This window comes from Hemicordylus capensis, chromosome 2 (genome assembly GCF_027244095.1).
Source record: "Hemicordylus capensis ecotype Gifberg chromosome 2, rHemCap1.1.pri, whole genome shotgun sequence".
Classification (NCBI taxonomy): domain Eukaryota; kingdom Metazoa; phylum Chordata; class Lepidosauria; order Squamata; family Cordylidae; genus Hemicordylus; species Hemicordylus capensis.
The window spans coordinates 231,849,983-231,871,065 of NC_069658.1; the positions used below are offsets into that span (position 1 = coordinate 231,849,983).

A 21,083-nucleotide genomic window follows, 5' to 3' on the forward strand; every position below is an offset into this window, starting at 1 on the left:
CTAGTCTCTTATGGAGAGGAGAGCTGGTCTTGTGGTAGCAAGCATGACTTGTCCCCTTAGCTAAGCAGGGTCCACCCTGGCTGCATATGAAAGGGAGACGTGATGTGTGAGCACTGCAAGATATTCCCCTCAAGGGATGGAGCCACTCTGGGAACAGCAGAAGGTTCCAAGTTCCCTCCCTGGCATCTCCAAGGTAGGGCTGAGAGAGATTCCTGCCTGCAACCTTGGAGAAGCCGCTGCCAGTCTGTGAAGGCAATATTGAGCTAGATAGACCAATGGTCTGACTCAGTATATGGCAGCTTCCTATCTTCCTATGTTCCTAGTCTCGGAGAGCACTCACCGCCGCAGCCAGCCACTCACTAAGTCTGACTGTCTGGAGGTAGAGGAGCTTCATTGGCCATGTCTGCCTCCAGACGGGCCTATTTCAGGCTTCTGCGCACCAGCGCATGCATGCACAGAAGCTTGAAATCGGCCCATCTGGAGGCAGACAGGGCCAAGGAAGGGAGCTTTTGACTCATTCTCATTTTCTCTTTCTCTCTCCTTCTCTTCCTCCATCCCTCTCTCTAGGAAGAAAAGTGGTTGTTTTGAAATAAGTGTGAATATTTCTTATGGAGGAAAGACATGGAGACTGCGGTTCATTTCATTCATTCATTCATTCATTCATTGTTAAATTTATATACCACCTTTCATTAAAAACAATCCCAAGGCAGTTTACAAAAGTTAAAAAACGTATAATAAAAATGACAGTTGAAAGTATTAAGCTAAAAATATGACAACTCTCCTTGACACACTGATACAGCTCAATACAATCAAATATATTGTATCGTATCAAAGTGCATCATTTCATCGAGCAAATTGTTCATCAGATTGTATGCAATGAAAAATGGTCTGATAGAGCCAGTATTGCCTCAGGTGTGATTATTGGCCCAATGTGATTTATAGCCCTGTCGATCCCAGCATGGGGTAGTGGCTAGTATGTTGGACTAGGATTTGAAGACCCAGGTTCAGATCCCTGATCAGCCCTGAAGTTCACTTGGGCCAATCACTATCTCTCCGCCTAATCTCACAGGGTTGATGTGAGGATAAAATGAGAGGTAAGAAGAAACATGGATGTCTCAAGTTGCAGACATCCATTATATAGCACAGTCTAGAAAATAAAGAGGTGATCACTTGTGATTTAGTGCTCTTTTATTCCAGAACACTAAGAACGTTTTTCCCCTCAAAAATGCCTTCCCCACAATCCCCTCTAATTGTTTTCATCGGTGAGTGGAATGAGTTTTGTTCTGGGCAGCAGTATTATTAATTATTATTATTACATTTATATTCCACTCTTCCTCCAAGGAGCCCAGAGCAGTGTACTGCACACTTGAGTTTCTCCTCACAACAACCCTGTGAAGTAGGTTAGGCTGAGAGAGAAGTGACTGGCCCAGAGTTACCCAGCAAGTCTCATGGCTGAATGGGGATTTGAACTCGGGTCTCCCAGGTCCTAGTCCAGCACTCTAGCCACTACACCACGCAGGCTCAAGGCAGTATCTGCACATGTGCATTCTTATATGCCACTAAAGATACACAACACACACACACACACACACACACACACAATAAATATGGAAGGAAAGAAGTGTATTTTATATTTCTATTTTATTTATAAAATTTGATTTTTACTTTCTTTCACTTCACATTTAAGTATAATAAAAACATTCAGCTGGTATAGAGCCCTACTTGAAAGGGTTCAACTAATGAGAATAATTCATTTTAAAATGTTGCAATATCAGGAGGACCATTTAATAATGTTCATAATTTGTTTTATTATAATATAATTTAATAATAATATTTTTTAAAGATATGCAGCTGTATTCCTGGTCACTTACTTATATGGGAGACCACTGCAATCGACATGTAAGAACAGGATATATATTTTACACACACACCCCATTACATGTATTGATTTCGCAGTGTCAATTGTCAGTAAATATTGCTTCATCTTCCATCGCAAAACTGCCCCACTTGTATTTTGTATTTTTGGTATGAGGTCAGTTGCATGCAACAGTATATATTTCTTGAACTGATAAAGAGAATTGAGCACCAAATGTGTGATTCCAAATGTGTGATTTCCACTGTTTTCAATGTGTGAATGTGAAAGAAAGATATGGAAGGGAAAAACTGTTTTAAAAAAGGACAGTTTTCTCCTCTGGTCTTTTGAAGACTGAATGGTGACACAAACTCTCTCTTTCGTCTCACCCCCTCCTGATGAGAAACAGATTCTGGGCTAATTTTTCCTCCTTGAGGCTTTCCTTCCCCTTCTTTTTCCCACCAGCAGCAAATGCTTTTCCCAGTGTAAAGCTGCTTCGTTTAGGCAAGGTGCCCTGTTACTCTGCACTCCTCACAGGAGAAGGGTGTGACCCTGCGGAAAGACACAAAGTCCTGCCCCGCATCTCTTTTCTTTGTCCAGCCAGCATCAAAGCAAGCTGTTCCTCTTTATCTCTCCTGCCTGACGCGATTGACCCTTGCTTTGTCTTGGAGATTAGGTTCTGAATAGAAGCTTTGTCCTGGAGATTAGATGCTTAAATATTAAGTACTTGTTAGGGACCCAGCAGTCAAGAAATATGCCACAAAGTAGCACTTGGTAGGGTAGCAATGAAGGCCTTGGAAAGGATATTTAGATGCCATGACCTACAAAGATTAGAATCATTCGGAACATGCTTTTCCCCGTGACACTATAGATGCAAAAGCTGGACTTTGAAGATGGGAGACAGAAAAAGCATTGACGCTTTTGAACTTTGGTGCTGGAGAAGACTTTTGAGGTTCCATGGACAGCTAGGAAAACAAACCAATGGATCATAGAAGAAATCAATCCAGAACTTTCACTCGAGGCACAAATGACCAGGCTCAAACTTTCATACTTTGGGCACATTATGCAAAGACCCAGCTCCCTTGAGAAGTCCATAATGCTGGGGAAAGTTGAAGGCAAGAGAAGAGGACGACCAGCAGCAAGGTGGATGGACTCAATCATGACAGCAATGAATGCACCACTGAGAGACCTTAAAGGCCAAGTTGAAGACAGATCATCCTGGAGAAAATCTATCTCTGTGGTCACTAAGAGTTGACACCGACTTGACAGCACTTAATCAATCAATCAACCAACCAACCAACCAATCATTAGGGCTGTAGGTCTGTGTCCTCTGGATGGAGCCCCCCCCCCCCGCCTTCAAAATTTGAACAAAACAGCCACACAGCCTTTGCTAGCTCGGTTGTGTCCCTCACTCACTCCGGCTCACTTTCTGGCCTCCAGCAGTGCAAGCACTTGCTCGCGCTCCCTCTGAGGTTTGGGCGGGCTAGTGAGTGAGCATCGGACAAGGCGCTGTCATGTGCCGTGCGCCATGGACAGCGCAGGCACTGAAGGGGCAAAGCAGCTGCTCGGCAGACGGCAGCAGACTGCTCAGCTCACCTGGCCAGCTAAAATTCCGGACAAATGAAGGGCTGGATCAGGCGCCAGCAGGGGGGAGCGCTCAAATCCTGGCACTGTCTGCAATTCCGGGGGAGATGGCAACTTTATAGGCACGAGGTCAGGAGCATAAACACAAAAGACCCACATGCCAAAACCGAACACCTAGCACAAATATTATTATTTATTTTTATTTACTTATTTACATTTTATATCCTGCTCTTCCTCCAAGGAGCCCAGAGCGGTGTACTACATACTTAGGTTTCTCCTCACAACAACCCTGTGAAGTAGGTTAGGCGGAGAGAGAAGTGACTGGCCCAGAGTCACCCAGCAAGTCTCATGGCTGAATGGGGATTTGAACTCGGGTCTCCCTGGTTCTAGTCCAGCACTCTAACCACTACACCACGCTGATATAAGCACAAAGTATAGGCAAAAGGTATAAGAGCCCTAAGCACCTTCCCAGTTTGCTTGGTTCTTAAGATGGGTCTTGACCTTTGCCAGACTTTCCCCCTTGGCTTACGGCATTATCTTAGCTTGTTCAGTCTGTATTGTATACTAAATTGAGAGCACATAAGTACATGGATCTTTAAAAGTATAAACAAGTTTCGCAAGTATAAACCAGCTTTAAAATGGCACCAGTTTCCCAGCCAATCTATCTAGGCCTCAAGAGGTTAAACAGGCTTTAGATTTATTTTATTTTTATTTATTGAACACATTTGTATACAGAGGCGTATCTAGGGAAAATAGCACCTAGAGCAAGCACTGAAATTGCGCCCCTGTCCAAACATCTGACACCCATCTTTCAGATAACTTTACCATAATATCAGATCAAAAACACAAGTCAAGTTAATCTTTTAATATTTCAAAAACTATATAGCAGTGGACGTAGCCAGACCAAAAAATGCTGGAAAACTACAAATTTCATGAAAATTGAAATACTCAAATACTATGAAATATCCAAATACTATGTGGAGGTGTACTTGGAAAACTAAACAGAAGTGCCTGTCTAATTCTCTACTATGCATTGTAGCATCACTATTACATAAGTTTTAAAAATAAATGGAGAATTTGACTTTTCCCAGATACTCTGAAAATAATTAAAGGATATGCAGAATAAACTGTGTCACTGCTTGGAATATATTCTAGTCTTTCAGAAAGACAGTTAAAATGAGAGAAAGAGAGCAAGAAACTCCCAGTGGTCTTTAATACTAAGGATTTCACACTGATTCAAAGACAAACTCAACATTAATAGCCATATTATTAAGACATCACATTTAACTCACTTATCACAAGAAGCAAAGTAAGAGCAAATGAATAGAATCCTAGCTCATAAGCTTCAGCTCAGTATTCACAAGCCCTGATTCTCTGTACATAGTGCCAAATTGAATATGTGTAGAGTGACATATTATATTATTTTTTAAAAAAAATTTTTACCTGTAGCCCCTTCAGGGGGCTTCCTAAAGGCCAGAGGAGGGGTCTGCAAAGGTTCACCCTCCCCCCACCGGCCTCTTAATTCACCGCCACAGCCGGTCTCAGGCTGATTTTCGAGCTTATTTGGGCCTGCAAAGATCAATGTGGTGGCCATTTTGGAGGCTGCTACACATGCTCAAATGACCTCTGCAAGGCCTGGCAAGGACCATTTGAGCATGTGCAGTGGCCATTTTTTAAAATAAATGTGTTTTTTTAAATGGCCACCAAAAACAAAATGGCCACCATGCATGCTCAAATGGCCTCTGTGAGGCCTGGCATGACCTAGGGCCTTGCAGAGGCCATTTGAGCATGTGTGGCAGCCATTTTGTTTTTGGTAGCCATTTAAAAAAAATATTTCATTTTAAAAAATGGCACCCCCCTTCAAGTGGTGCCCGGGGCATGTGCCCTATCTGCCCCACCCTAGTTACACCCCTGGCTCTGGCATTCTGTAAAAAGAAATCCAGGCTGATGTGTCATTGGCGTAGTGCCTGGATGGCATCGACAAGGAATTTTGGTAGCTACGCTTTGACGACAGCCATCATCCATGCTCTGTTAGAGAGCACAGTTTCCAAGCACTCTGCACATGTTCAGGGCACAGCAGCTTCCACTGAGAAATCCATCTAACTGCCCTTATCAGATTTGTTTCTAGAGATAAGGCTTGATATGGAAGATGATGCAAGAGACCACACACAACAAGAGTATTTCAAAAGCTTTACTCTACTAGTAAGAGGCATATCAGAATCTTAAAAGGCAATAAGTGGTTAAAAAAAGGCAAAGCACAATACATTATTCTCTTGAATAGGCACACATGCACAACTCCATTTCCAACATGTTTTAGAAACTATGTTCTGCTATTGCACATATGGATATATAATATAAAAAGCAATATCTGTTTAAACATGTTTCAAAGCTGCTATCTGGTTAATTGCATGTAAAATATATTGAGGCAACATCTATATTTCTGCCTTACAATACTTTAAAGCTGCTATTCTGCTAAAAGTCCACAAGATGGCAAAATGCTACTGTAATATAGCTGGCTAGCAATACACACACCACTTTTAAACAAAAGAGTCTCCAAAGCAGTAAAAGATAAAATGTGCCTTCAGTGTGGACTCCTGGTGACCACAGAGCCCTGTGGTTGTCTTTCGTAGAATACAGGAGGGGTTTACCATTGCCTCCTCCCGCACAGTTTGAGATGATGCCTTTCTGCATCTTCCTATGTTGCTGCTACCTGATATAGGTGTTTCCCATAGTCTGGGAAACCTACCAGCAGGGATTCAAACCAGCAACCTCTGGCTTGCTAGTCAAGTCATTTCGCCACTGCACTTTAAGTGACATCCCTCCCCCCCAGTAAAAAATGAAAAAAAAAAGGTTCTCTGCTTCTATATGGCTTTCCTCTCTCTGTCTCTGTCTCTGTCTCTCTCTCTCTATATATATACCGTGTTTCCCTGAAAATAAGACAGTGTCTTATATTAATTTTAGCCCCCCAAAATGCACTAGGGCAATTAGCGGTACATCAGAAATTACTGCTAGGTCTTACTTTCGGGGAAACAGGGTGTGTGTGTGTGTGTGTGTGTGTATTCAGTGCTTATAATTGTTTGTTGCATAAATCATTCACTTATTGTGATTGATCAGTAGAATTCTTGATCCAAAGGTGTGCATAGTCACACATACACACACCTCTCCTATCCCCCAGGCTCCTTGGCTATTGTCTTCGATAATATTAGTCACAATAACTGACTGCACAATTGGACCTACATGTTCAGAGGCAGAAACAATGATGGTAAATGCCTCTGTTTTCACAAAAACTTAAGGATTGCAATATTCAAGGTTCCTGTGGTATCAATGATGTAATGGTATCATACAATGATATAATAGTACGATATGATGTAAGCTTCAAGGCCACAGTCAAGTTTGGATGACAGCATAACAAGGGGCTACAGCAAAAGGGGAATAAAAGTTCTTGCTTATGCCCAGGGAGCATGGCTACATACATCACTGATTTTTTAATTGTTTCCTGCTTATTTAAGGATCTGTTGTAAGGTGTTCTAGGTGGGAAAGCAGGAAACAAATGCAGGTTGTCTAAATGTGCATATCTATGATGGACTTCAAAAAGGAAATCAGCCAGATCGTCTTGGCGTAGGGGCATATAGGGGAGAGGGGGGCCCGTGTTCATCTCTCTCTGGCAGCCCGCCAGAGTGAGGGAGATAATGAAGAAAATAAGGAGAGGTGGAGCTGGAGGGCCCTCAGGAGCTGGGGGCCCGTGTTCTTTGAACCCTTTTGCTCAATTATAGCTACGCCCCTGAGGTAGGCAGAGTTCCTTGCTAATAAGTCCTTTAGGTTTCAGTGAAATATAAAGGTAAAGTGTGTCATCGAGTCAGTGTCGACTCCTGGCGACCACAGAGCACTGTGGTTGTCTTTGATAGAATACAGGAGGGGTTTGCCATTGCCTCCTCCTGCACAGTATGAGATGATGCCTTTCTGCATCTTCCCATATCGCTGCTGCCCAAAAAACCAACGCAAATAGTGGATTTTGCCAGCTAGACACAGAAAACAGGGGTCGCTGGAAAGGGAAGTGGTGCAGTTTTCCAGCGAGGTTTTGACACCTCACGTTGGGAATTCACCCAGTGGCAAGCCAGCCATTTCTGGTGGTCCTTCTTGAGCCCCTTCTTCTTGTCCCCTCCCAGCCCTCAAGAAGCGGCAGGAGCAAGAGGTGGAGAGTTGGGGACACAGCACAGGCGCCTGAGGGGAACACTGGCCAGGGGGAGCACCTAACGGGCCCTCTCAGCTGCTTCCCTCCCCAGCCTTGCTGCTGTTTGCACAGAATTCTGACCAGTCCTGGCTGCCTTGACTGCTTTGGAGGGGCCCGGAACTTGCCCAAAGCAAACACCTCTAAATGCTTGGAAACACCCAGCTCCCTGCTTCTCCTCAGTGACACAAAGAGAGGGTGCCAAGCACTTGGGCTGGATGGATCCCTCCAGTGCCCTTCAGGGGCTGGCTGACTCACCTTTTTGAGTTAAAAAATTGTTATTCGCTCAAATTTATCCTCCATGCCTTCCACCCACCCCCACCCCTGGCTCCCTCTTAACTTTACTTTTACATTTGGAGCAGCCACCTGATGACGCAGCAGGGAAAATAGGAAGGAAATAAGAAGTGGCTGCTTCGAATCCCCACTGGTATGTTTTCCAGACTATGGGAAACTCCTATACTGGGCAGCAGCAATATAGGAAGATGCTGAAAGGCATCATCTCATACTGTGTGAGAGGAGGCAATGGTAAACCCCTCCTGTATTCTACCAAGAAAACCATCATCATCATCATCATCATCATCTCATACTGCGCGGGAGGAGGCAATGGTAAGCCCTTACATGGCTCTGTGGTCGCCAGGAGTGGACACCGACTCCATGGCAGAGGCACAACTTTACTTTAAAGCTTAAAGAAGACCAAGTAGTCTTCTCGATAGGCGCCTCGCCTATCTCTCTCTCTCCCACGGCGCTGCCTGCTTGGGCCAGCCCAGGCGGGGTAGCGACTCGGGCTGCACTTGCTGCTGCACCTGCTCTCAATCACTGTAAGCCTCACGCGCCCGGACTGGCCTGGCAAGAGGCTCCTCCTGTGGCGGGGCACCCGGACCCTTAGAGCGAGTGCGCGTGCGCCCCGGCCTGTGGAGGGAGGGAGGCCCTGATCGTCAGGAGGCAGCCGCCTCGGCTCTGTGTGCGCCTGCGCTGCTGCCGCCAATTTCTTTTCTCCCGCTCTCCTGCCTGTCAAGGGAGGGAGGGAGGGAGCGTGCGTGTGCGCGCCTAGAGCACCCAGTAGGGCATGAGAGGCAACAGGGAATGACCGCTGTGGAAAGGCGCAGTGGGGGAATAGGAGAAGCACGCCCCCACCTTGCGATGCGGTCCTCGCTTACTGCATCACGCCGGCCCTGCTCTGTGTGCTACTATGTATGCCAGCCCGTTGTTCTCTGACCACCCTAACAGAGATGGCTGAAGATCCCATTAATTACCAGACCTTAGACCTTTAAGCCCCGCCTTGCCTTCCTAATCTCTATGGTTCAATCACGCACTTTATATCGAAACGCCCGCCATTCGGAGGCAACAAACAAAACTACAGCTCCCAGGATGCATTGGGGAAAAGCTATTCGTTCCGCTGTCTAAGCCGCGACGTGCCTGTTGGGATATGCAGTCCCAAAGGCTCAGGGTGACGGTTGGTTACCATGGAACTCCGCGGAGGGGAAATACTTCATGTCCCAGTATGCACCGAGAAGGCGGTGGGTTGTGAGTGACGAAGGGCAGAAGCAGGCGCGCAGAAGCGAGCTTTTGCGGATGTTTCTTCTGAGTAGTGGGGCAGCAGCAGCAGCGGTGGTACCTGCCGAGGTGAGTCGGTTGTAGTTGTTTGTCTGTCGCCAAGGAAACGGGCTCTTGGCCGGGTGCGGTGGCTGGTGGTGGTTCCGCGGGGCGGAGGGGAGGGCCTTCTCAGCGTGTCCGGCCGGGGCAAACGAGTGGCAAGGAGATGGGCCTGTGTGGAGTCCTGCTTTGTGTTCCACCACGATCAGGCGCCTCCGAGGAGCTCACCTGCAGACCTTGCTTGGAGAATTCAGCCCTTCCCCCGCGGTCGTCCCCTGGCGGTGGGGTACCTGGTCTCCCAACCTGGAGGCTCCATTTAGCTAGACACCGCCTAATGGCTGTTGATAGACCTGCCCTCTTATGAATATGCATAATTCTCTTCTCAAGCCATCTAGCCTAGTGGGCATCGCCAGATTTTCGTGGCAGTCAGTTCTGCTGCATTAAGTACTCCCCTCCCCATAAGTTCTAGGGTTATGGGGCGAGTGCGGGGCGGGGGCGGGATCTGTATCTTTCTTATGTTCTCGCCTGTTGCAATCCTCATCCCCTAATCGCTTCAAACACTACAGATCAAAGCGATGCTCTCCTCGGTTTTCCAGTCTGCCCTTTCCCAAAGCCTCACAGCAGCTCTGCATGAACTAAACAAACGTCTGTGCACCTGAAGTCATTAGTCACAATCATGTTTTGCTTTTATAGTGAGATATTTATATATATAGAGAGAAAATTCTTCCTCTCGCATAGCACTAGAACCAGGGGTCATCCCATGAAAACAAAGGCCAAGAAATGTAGGACTGACAAAAGGATGTACTTTTTCACACAATGTGTGGTTAACCTATGGACTTCTCTGCCACAAGAAGTCACAATCTGAGCCATTTTGGAAGGGTGGTATATAAATCTAAGAAAGAAAGAAGATGTGGTAGCAGCCACCAACCTGGATGGCTTTAAGAGGGACTTTGATAAATTCATGGAAGACAAATCTATCAGTGGCTACTAGTCTGAGGGCAATAGGCCACCTCCAGCCTCAGAGGCAAGATGCCTCTCAATACCAGTTGCAGGGGAGCAACAGCAGGAGTGAGGGCATGCTGTCAACTCCTGTAAGCTTGGAGTGGCATCTGGTGGGCCACTGTGTGAGACAGGATGCTAGATTAGATAGGCCTTGGGCCTCATCCAGCAGGGCTGTTCTTCTGTAGTGCATTTCAGAGCAGGTAGCTCCTAGACCTATCTGAAGTAGTTCTCTGGGCCTTTGGTCTTGATTCTGCTTCCCGTCCAACCAAATCTGATTGACTGGCTGAGGTGGGGGTGTATACCAGTCCTGCTATTTTTACTCTCTCTCTCTTTTTGGTACTTGGGTTGCTCTCTTTCCCATTCATTTCTCTCTGTTTTCTTCTCCCTCAAAGCAGACCTGCTTGCTCCCCTCCTGTCATTCAGCAATAGTCTTCTAGAATTCAGGGATTTCAGTGTTCATGTCCCTTATTCTGTAGTTGTCAGTTTCTGTACAAGCTGCCATTTGGTGACTGGTTCTGCCACCGCATGGTGCTGCTATTTTGTTATGGTGGCTCCTAAGGTTCTGGCAAAAGAAAGTAGCTGCTGGAAATCTTAAGTCTGCCCACTCCTGTTAGAGTGTTCAAACAGCATCACAGCTTTGTATCACCTATGGCCCTGCTCACACACAGCTGTTGTTAAAAATATTTCATACCGTGTTTCAACAAAAAGAAGTTCTCAAAGCAGTTTGCATCACAAAATGGGGGTAGGGGGAAGCTTGCCTGTCCCAAATGGACTCGCAAAATAAATAGACTGCGCACACAAACACAGGTGACAACAGCAGCAGCTGCCACTAGAGAGACACTGTGCTTGGTTGAATAGAAGCCAGCGTGGTGTGGTTAGAGTGTTGGTCTAGGGCTGGGGAGACCTGAGTTCAAATCCCCATTCAGCCATGATATTTGTTGGGTGACTCTGGGCCAGTCACTAATCTCTTAGCCTAACCTACCCCACAGGGTTGTTGTGAGGAGAAACTTAACTATATACACTGTTCTGGGCTCCTTGGAGGAAAAGCGGAATATAAATGTAATAAATAAATAGGGGCAGTCGCGTATGCGCCCCCCACTCCCGCTAAACATAAAAGAACCACCACTTTAAAAGGTGCCTCTTTGCTCAGCAACAATTATTGTCAAATAACAGACCCTTTAAACTCTTGTTCTGCTTTCTCTCAAAGCGACTAGAGGGTTTGCTTAGGCCTGACTGATTGCTATTCATTGATATGATTTATAACCAGCCTTTCATCTGAAAGGTCCGTCTTCTCTGTGTCTGAAAAACATTTGCCCCATAATTAATATTGGTTATGGAGTTGTCTTCCATATAGGAAGTGACACCCTTTTCTGAATTATCTGAAACAGTTTGCTTTGTCAGATACCTTTCTGCAGTGCATCTGCATTCTGCTTGTATTGTTACATGGTTTTGCTTTTGAGGATTGACAGCTGTGTGCCATGGGACAGAAGGTCCAGCACCCTGTTTGCACCAATGGCCAACCAGATGTCTCTTGCAAGTTGTTACTTTCCAGCAACTTCTTTTAGTTGCAAACTGCCTCTGAACATGAAGTTTCCATGTGGCCATTATGGCTAATGTCCAAGCCAATGATCTGCAGTCCTTTCTTTTTTTCATCTAGCAAAGGAACATTACAACAATCATATTTGAAATTAACAGCAAAACCGTCTTCTGGGTGAACTTTCAAAGAAAGACTTTATTAGTGCCGATTGATTGTGAAATTATACCACAGATCATATAGCACATTAAATTGGTACAGAGCCAAATGAAATACATGAGACTGCAGGTGAATTGTAATCAATAAATCCTTGCAAGATGACAAGGCCACCATCTTTACAGGCAGTTAGCTAAGATGGCCCGATTTTGCGACAAATGGCTGTCCCCCCCCCCCAAAAAAAAACTTTTAGTGAGGTTGCTGTAAAATTAGACTGTCTGAAGGTGTCCACCAGCATGCAATATGCTCCTTCCCCCAGTGTGCTTTGGACAACCCACAAAAATCTATCAGTGGAAAATGTAGCAGCTGTGGAACCCATCAGACAACTTGTGCTTCAAACCTAGTTTGGCCTATAAAATAATGGCAAAAATTGAGACTTGCGTTGCTGCAAGACTGTGAGGTGGAGGAGAAAAGATAATGTACTCTTTGGCTTTCCCACAGTTGAGCTAACAGGGACCAAGACTAGTATGGAACATTCTGATGGGGACCTTTCCATTCAGAGAGAAGCCACCTGGTCTGAATTATATCATAATCAGATAACTGCAAAGAACCTGTGAGTCTTTTCTTTCTGGAAATTATTTTTTTCATTTTTCAACTTATTGTCCAGTTAGAAGCATCTAAAGCTCCACTTGGGGGAAAAATAGAACCAGCAGTATATAGGGGTGTGTGTTTTAACGTCTTTAGATCTTGTCTGCTTATTTTTGTTATTTTAGTGCCTGAAAAACAAAGCTATTACCCAGTGTAATACACACTTTTCCTTCCCATTCTTCTCAAATGAGTGAATAATAATATTGGATAGTTTCCTGATCTGTCTCTCTGTATAGACATCAGTTAAGATGGTGAATGTTAAGTGGCAGTCCTACTAAGTTATACAGTAACACTCACTACCTGAATAGGCATGCTGATATTCTCTGTGGGAGTCTGCTTTCCATTTCAAAAGGGATTACGTCTTATCAGTATAAGAGGAAAGCCACAGCAACAAAAATGACAAGTACTGTTGACATATGAGAAAATTGCTATTATGCACTACTTCTTTGTGCTGATGACATGTCCAACCTCTTACTGCCAGGGTACAACATCTGAGAACCTTGGTGGCTTTAACTGACCCAGAGGATGGGATGCTCCAGATGGTGAGTGGCTAGTAAATTTTTTTCCCTTGCCTATTTACCATCATCATAAGGCAGGACCAAGTTCAGCGTCTGTCCAGTACAATTCTTACCTACTAGGGAATCAATCATAAGAACCTAAGAATCTACTTCAAATCAATTTTTTCTGGCCACTGAATTAGAACCCCTCCCCACCACAAATGGGTGCAGGGGAAAAATTGTGTACAATGTGAGGTCGTTTATGCTAAAGGCAGGTTACAGCTTTCCCAGCCAGCTTGATTTTTGGCACATACAAACCTCCTATAGACATTCACTGAGTTTAGGGACCTTGGCTTCCTTGTCGTCTTATAAGCCAATTTAGGAAATGTGTGTAAAACAAACCTACATTCTGGAGTGGGGCACAGTCCTGACAAAAGTAATGATTCCACCACTTCAGTCCTGATGTTATAAAAATAATCTCTGCGTTACAAATGTGGAAGGAGGAACACTTTTTTACTAAGTGCAAAAAGGTCATTGACACGCACTAAATACTGTTTTTGTTTTTAAATGGAAGGCAAAATTATGTGACTGTTCATGGGCAGGGGAGATCTAGTACTACTAGATTTATAAGTATAAGTCTCCTGTCTTATACTAGCATTACTTCCTTGTGAACAGGAACCTTGCCGCACTTAAGACATCTGGTTTTTGGTGCCAGAGCTCAGTTTTTGGCAGGTCTGTTCATTTAATAAATTCTAACTACAATCTCTGAAACTTTTCAGTTGAAATGAACATAATTGTAATCTGTAAATCTGTGCTCAAAGCTGGAACACAGAAAAATCCTCCACTGAAACGTCTCTTAATAGTAAATCACCACCTGGCCATTTTACTGTGTGGAAGAGGGTGACTTTATTTAAAGAAAGAGTGACAAAAGCCGGATCCTGTTTGTGTGGCATCCTGTAAAGTCATAAAGGCTGTGTACAATGGTTCTAGAGAATGTAACATTGCAAAGAAGGACATGGAATCCTATAGTGGGCAGACTTTAGCTGTAAAAGTACAGAAGTGACTCCAGGACTATTTAGTTCAGAAGGTAGCTGAGTTGGGTCTTCCATACTAATCCTTCTTTTTTGCACTCTTACCTTGGAATTTTCAGTGTTGACGTTCTTTGATATGAATGAAGGAATCCCCAGGCAATTTGTCATGGTTTCACAGTTGAACTTAATTATTCCTTTTTGTTCTAGGCTTTAAACACCCTGGACAGCTGGAAAACTTGACTTGCTGCATCAGGGCTTTAACCAAGTAACTAAGTAACCATCCAAAGATGGGAGATGAAGGTGCAGGTGAACCCTTTGTGGGTATCGTGGCTGATGGGGCCACAGATTATGAGGGTGTCCTTCCCTCAGACACAGTTTCCCTGAGTGATTCAGATTCAGAGGACTTTGGGTTCCCAGGCGAGGCTGAAGTTGATACAATATCTCCTGAGGAGCCCCTCCCCTCAGATGACGTGGGTTGTGGATCTGATGAAAGTGGTGACCCTCTGCCCAGCAAGCGTAAATTGCCTGTCCAGCCATTTCATCTGAAAGGCATGAGCTCAAGCTTCTCCCAGCGCAGCCAGAACATTTTTGACTGTCTGGAAGGCGCAGCTAAGCAGGCAGTGCCGTCAATGGCTGAAGATAATGTTATCGATGGAAGATTCAAGCGTCCTCTGCCTCCACCCAGCCTTTCAAGCAAGATGCCAGCAGAAAGCCTTGGAAGACAAAGCAGGCCACCACCACTTCGTAAAAATTCCCCAGCTGTGCCTGACTATGTCGCACACCCAGAACGCTGGACCAAGTACAGCTTGGAGGATGTTTCAGAGTCTAGCGACAAGACCAACAGGTCAATTGCCATGGAGTTCCTGGAAGGCTTGAAGAGCAGACGGGAACAAAGCTCAGCCGGTCCTGAAAGCTACACTCCCTCTTTCAATCAGGATCCTTCCAGCTCTGGTGCTGGAAGAATTGTTTTTACTAAACCCACCAAGTCTGGTTTAGAAGCATCAGAAAGGAAGAGAACAGCTGTGAAGGACGATGAAGAGGCCAAGATTATTGATGCAAGTCAGGAGTTCAAAGGGAAACCACAAAAAAGGTCTTACACTCAGAATGAGGATGAGAAGATTGGACTAGATCACTTAGATGGTGGTATAAAAGAAGGGGAGGGCCGGAAGCAGCTAAAGTTGGAGGAGCTGGGCGTTGAAAGAGGGCCCAGCACAGATTTGGCTGAGGCACATGAAGAGACAGTGGTGGTGACCGTGGGATTCCATGGTAGCAAGAAAAGGAGTAGGAAACACTTCCGTCCAAGAATCAGCCATGAAGAAGAGGAAGAAGAGTCCTAAAAGCTGGAGAAAACTTTCTTGTGTTTTCCCAGAGGAGTTTTCCTGAAAATATTTCTCTGTTGTTTTCTAGGCTTACATGAATTAGACAACTTGCATGTTTTGTTTAGCAGTCTTGAAGCTCTGACTCGAAATATGTATTGCATTCCACATGGCCTCCCCAAAACATCCCTCCATATTCATAGGCATTTCTATACCACTGCAAACCAATATTTCTTTTAGATCTATAACAGAGGGGGATGATTTGGGGAAGCCAACTGAAGTAGAAGAGATGTTGATTCGACGTGGTGTAGAAATGCCTACAAATATTCATTGATGGCAAAAAAATTTATCCCTGTGCAAGAAGGTCCCTTTGCATGTTGCTATGTTTTTCCAGTTGTGGAACCCATCTTCTTATTGTACTCCCAATGCAGATTTTATGTTCCTGGGGATATTGGTGAGCTATTGCTTTGTCTCAGCCATTCACACACAAGTCTTGTGTGTGTGATATACCATGATATGCCATCACAGAATATCATAATGATCAACCTGTGATTCGTGAAACACAGCATTTGGTTGAGCTCTAGCATGCATCAATGTACTTGTGTTTGGCACCATGTGGAAGAAAGCTTTAACCTCTAGCTTCCCACACTGCTAAGGAAAATAAAAGCACAGTAAATAAGAAGCCATATGTTGTAGAGGCATAATTGCTGCAACGGCATAAAACCTTGTTTAAGGCAGCCTGGTTGTTACTTTCTTTATTGTGTGACAGAAGATGTAGGACTATGGAGATAAGGCCTAGAAAGTCAGGGCACAGTAGAAAAAGGATTAGGGATGTGCACAGAACCGGTTCGGAGGCCCTTTATGGGCCTCCGAATCGGTTCGATTGGCGGGTGTTTCCGTCAGTTCGACAGCAGGGGGAGGGGTGCACTTACCCCTCCCACCGCATTTCCCCCACTGGCGCTTGGTTTTGTTAAAGCCCCTCGGGATGGCAGCGTAACTTCCTGCCAACCCATCGCCTTATCTCCCGTAAATAACCATAAGTAACTGATGCGCCTGCACACGCCAAGCACTGGCGTGCGCGCACCACATGCAGACCCACCTGCAACATGTGCGTGCTCGTGCCCAGCGCATGCAGGCGCATCGGTTATTTCCGGTTACTTCTGGGAGACACGGTGATGGGGCAGCAGGGAGGTATGCTGCTGCCCCAAGGGGCTTTAACAAAACGGAGCGCCAGTGGGGGGAAGGTGTGGCGGGAGGGAGAAGTGTACCCTCTCCCACCCTTAAAGAGGCACTCCCCCCGCCGTTGAACCACCCCCTCCAGGTTCCGTGTACATCCCTAAAAGGGATGGCTTTTATGCTAGAATAGGCAGCCCACAAATCCAGAGCCAGGATTAATTGGACTGTGAAAGATGGAGAAGGGTCTTGGCACTGAATTCTCAACCTCTTCCCTTGCAACTGTGATGTTTTCATCTCTGAATGCTGGTCTCTGAAGTTCAGTGACTTCATATTGGCCTAATTCAGTTTGATTGGAAATTCAAGGGCTTAAAACGGGCTTTTTAACAAACCTACCCTAAGATCCTTTTCATATTTCTCTGTGTCAATAAAACCCTGAATTGATGCTTGGTTTGTTTTTTCCAAGTCCTGCATGTGCTAGCAGCTCATCATGATTGTCAAGGTTTGACAGGTGTATGTTCCTCCTCACCCTTCTTCTTTCCAGCATCTCCACATCTGCCTCCAGGCCCATGCTGCTGTAGTCTGTGAAGAGCAGTAGCAGCAGATGTGCTCTTCTTCTTCAGTGGTTGTAGGGATATTTATTTCTTAATCATATTTTTATACCGCCTGATATATACATATCTAGGCGGTGTACAAAAATTAAAACAGTATTAAAAGTCAGATTAAAATCCACAAAACACAATTAAAAAAACAATAGCACCAATCAGTTATTAAAACAAATTATTAACATTAATTCTAATTAAAAGCCTGTGAGAACAGGTGAGTCTTGAGGGTCTTCCTGAAAACAAACAGAGAAGAAGATGCTCTTATTTCAGCAGGGAGCATATTCCAAAGCCCTGGGGCATAAATATGACTTATATACTGCTTTTCAACAAAAGTTCTCAAAGCAGTTTTCATCAATATAAATAAATAAGATGGCTCCCTGTCCCCAAAGGGTTCACAATCTAAAAAAGAAACATAAGAGAGACACCAGTAACAGACACTGGAGGGTTGCTGTGCTGGGGATGGATAGGGCCAGTTGCTCTCCCCCTGCTAAATGAAGAGAAAATCACCACTTTTAAAAGGTGCCTCTTTGCTCAGTTAGCAGGTTGTAGTGGAAAAGGTTTGGTCAAACTCACTGCATGGATATATGTGTGAAAGAGACAGACTGACCAACTCTCTTCCTTTCCAGCCCCTGGCATACTCTGACTGGGCTGTTTCCTTACTGCCTGCTAGGAAGGTAGACATACAGGGGCTCCAGTTATCAAATGAGGAGGAAAAGGTAACCAGATCAATTGCAGAAGACATATATGTGCTGTATATAGGGAAAGCAAGCACATGGCCTTTGCTTTCACAGTTCTGGTATCCCATTCATATGCAACCAGGGTGGACCCTGCTTAGCTAAGGGGACAAATCATGCTTGCTGCCACAAGACCAGCTCTCTTCTCTAGTAGTAGTGGTAGTTTATCTCAAGAAATGGATGCAGCTGGCATATCAGCCGAAGTGGATAGAAAGCACCTCTGGCCACCAATTTCTGTTCGTTTGTTTGTTCAATTTTTATACCGCCCTTCCGAAAAGGCTCAGGGTGGTTTACAATTAAAAACAGAAATCATTAAAACCAATAACAATTAAAACAGAGATATAAATATTAACACCAATTTTTAAAAAAATCTTTAAAAATGAACTATCATAACAATTTAAATCCTGAAAATCAGGTTAGCATTAAAACTAATTAAAAACCCTGAAAGGCCAGGCCAAACAGATGGGTTTTCAGGGCTCTCTTGAAGGTCAGTAAGGAATTAAGATTACGAATTTCTGCTGGGAGTCCATTCCACAGCCTGGGAGCAGCCACAGAGAAGGCCCACCTCTGAGTCGCCACCAAATGAACCGGTGGTAACTGGAGACTGACCTCAGATGACCTTAACGTGCGGTGGGGATCATGTAAAAGAAGGCGCTCTCTAAGCTATCTCGGACCCAAGCCGTTCAGGGCTTTAAAGGTAATAACCAGCACTTTGTATTTTGCCCGGAAACATATCGGCAGCCAGTGTAATTGTTTCAAGACAGGCATAATATGGTCTCTCCGGGTTACCCCAGAGACCAATCTGGCTGCCGCATTCTGAACTAACTGAAGTTTCCGGACTACGTACAAAGGCAGCCCCACGTAGAGCGCATTGCAATAGTCAAGTCGGGAGGTTACCAGCTGATGCACCACTGTTTTGAGGCCATCCTCTTCAAGGAATGGGCGCAGCTGTCGAATCAGCCAAAGATGATAGAAAGCACTCCTGGCCATGGCCTCCACCTGAGATACCAGGGTGAGGCCTGGGTCCAGGAGTACTCTCAAGTTGTGCACCTGCTCCTTCTGAGGGAGTGTAATCCCATCCAGCACAAGAAGATCTAACACCCCTCAGATTCTGAACCCCGACAATGAGCACCTCTGTCTTGCTTGGATTCAACTTCAATTTGTTCTCCCTCATCCAGCCCATTACTGCCTGTAGGCAGGCATTTAGAGAACGAGTGCCATTTCCTGAAGATGAAAAGGAGAAGTAGATTTGGGTGTCATAAGCATACTGATAACACCCAGCACCAAACCTCCTGATGACCTCACCCAGCGGTTTCATGTAGATGTTAAAAGGCATTGGTGACAGAATGGAGCCCTGAGAGTCTCCATATAACAGCTCCTGTTTTGAGGAGCAACTGTCAACAAGCTCCACCATCTGGAATCTACCAGAGAGATAGGAACGGAACCACTGCAAAGCAGTGCCCCCTATCCCCAACTCCTCCAGGCGATCCAGAAGGATACCATAGTCGATGGTATTGAACGCCACCGAGAGATCCAGAAGAGCTAGCAGAGTCACACTCCCTCTGTCGATTCCTCGGTAACGGTCATCTATGAGGCCGACCAAGGCTGTCTCAACCCCATAGCCAGCTCTAAAGCCATTTTGAAATGGGTCTAGATAATCAGTTTCCTCCAAGACTGCCTGGATCTGGTTGGTCACCACCATTTCCACCTGGGACACTAGGGAGAGGGTTGGATCTAGAAGCACCCCCAGTGCATAGTGGTAGTTCTGCATTTGTGCTACAGTATAGAATGGTGTGAGTATATGTGTCTATAGGGGATACAATCTTGCTGCTGGAAAGATCTTTTATCCAACTGATTATTTTATTTAGGGTTAATGTTCATGGAAGCCTAAATTTAACCATTCAATTTGCTTGCTATAGTTTGCTGTCCTTAGTGGATGCTCCTGTCACTACGCCAATAATGTGTTGACCACTTGTAAGAATGAAGAGATGTAACAAATATAACAGGGACTGGGGATTTTTCCTCAAATCACTGAAGGTTTTTTTTTTTTTAATTTTTTTAAAGCCCTTTGCTTAATCCAAACGAGGCATAATGATTTTAATAAGAGCACAGTAATATTTGGTAGAAGCCAGTCCTTTGGGACGGAGAAAGGTAGTGTCACTGAGGACGAGGATAATAGTCTTTTATGACTTCCATGTGTGATGAACGATGAGGGAATGGTGGGTTTGGGGAACATGAGCTGAAGAGTGATGTGGATCTAAGTCTGAGAGGAAGAGCACCAAATATGAAAAGATGACTGAGGGGGAAGATGTGGATATAGTGTACAACCATATCTGAGAAAGATAACGACAAAGGAAAGTACATAAAGAAGAAGATACCTCTTTGGGTTGCTAATGGCGGTAAGGTTTGGGATGGTCTGGCATGACGGGGTATGCAGAAGTTGTATATCCATACAAGGTTTACTTGCATTGCAAAGCTCTGAGCAGCAACAGAGGAAGTTAAATATCAGGTTGCTGAGAACTGGATGAACTGTTGCTAGCAATGGGAATTCTTTTAAAACTAATACATTGGATACAATGCTAAAAGCAAGCTGGCACTATATGTTTGGTGTGAAGGACTCCAGCACGCTGCAAACTAAACAAAAAATCCTTTAGGAAATTGAAGGCCACATCAAGCATGTTAAAAAGTAATTCAACAGCCCTCCAAAAGGTTTGATCTGCAAGTGTAAGAGTTAGTTATCAATATACATCATGTCTTCTTCAAGCTGATTGGTACATACTCCATCTTCACTAGTGCAGCCAGTTTCTGGTGCAGGAATCTGATGAGTGTCAGTATTTGTGAAACCTGTGGAGATTTTTAAAATAAAAAGTGTGTGGGGGTGGGTGGGTTTAAATGAGCAGACAGAGGAATCACTGGGCCAGATCCTCACTTTAAGAAACGAAGAGACTATATGCGTTGAGTTATCTTAGTTCCTTTGTGTATCCTTCCTTAGGATATTCTATGTCTGATTCATGTGGGGGTAGATGTGCAAGGCTGAAGCTGTAAAACAAGAGTATTGTACCTTAAAAGAGTACTGTGCAGAGAACCGCAGATCTAAGAGAGAGGTGCTCACACTATCACTGCACTCTAA

General features: G+C 44.8%; 1 protein-coding gene across 9 annotated transcripts in view; it reads left to right on the forward strand.

The window, feature by feature from the left end:
* The window catches only part of LOC128344288 (protein TSSC4-like), a 50,403-nt gene extending 33,344 nt beyond the window's left edge, over positions 1 to 17,059 (forward strand). Inside the window, exons 1-4 of one of the 9 annotated variants that reach the window (XM_053294135.1) lie at positions 8,728 to 9,287; positions 12,451 to 12,562; positions 13,079 to 13,139; positions 14,333 to 17,059. In XM_053294135.1, the coding sequence (XP_053150110.1) occupies positions 14,413 to 15,462 (1,050 nt within the window). In that variant the 5' untranslated portion in view covers positions 8,728 to 9,287; positions 12,451 to 12,562; positions 13,079 to 13,139; positions 14,333 to 14,412 and the 3' untranslated portion in view covers positions 15,463 to 17,059. Of the gene's footprint in view, positions 1 to 8,727; positions 9,288 to 9,324; positions 9,341 to 9,370; positions 9,539 to 12,450; positions 12,563 to 13,078; positions 13,140 to 14,332 lie in introns of those variants that run through there. The other 8 variants (XM_053294139.1, XM_053294138.1, XM_053294137.1 and 5 more) reach the window with 8 other exon arrangements.
* The last annotated feature ends 4,024 nt before the right edge of the window (positions 17,060 to 21,083 follow it).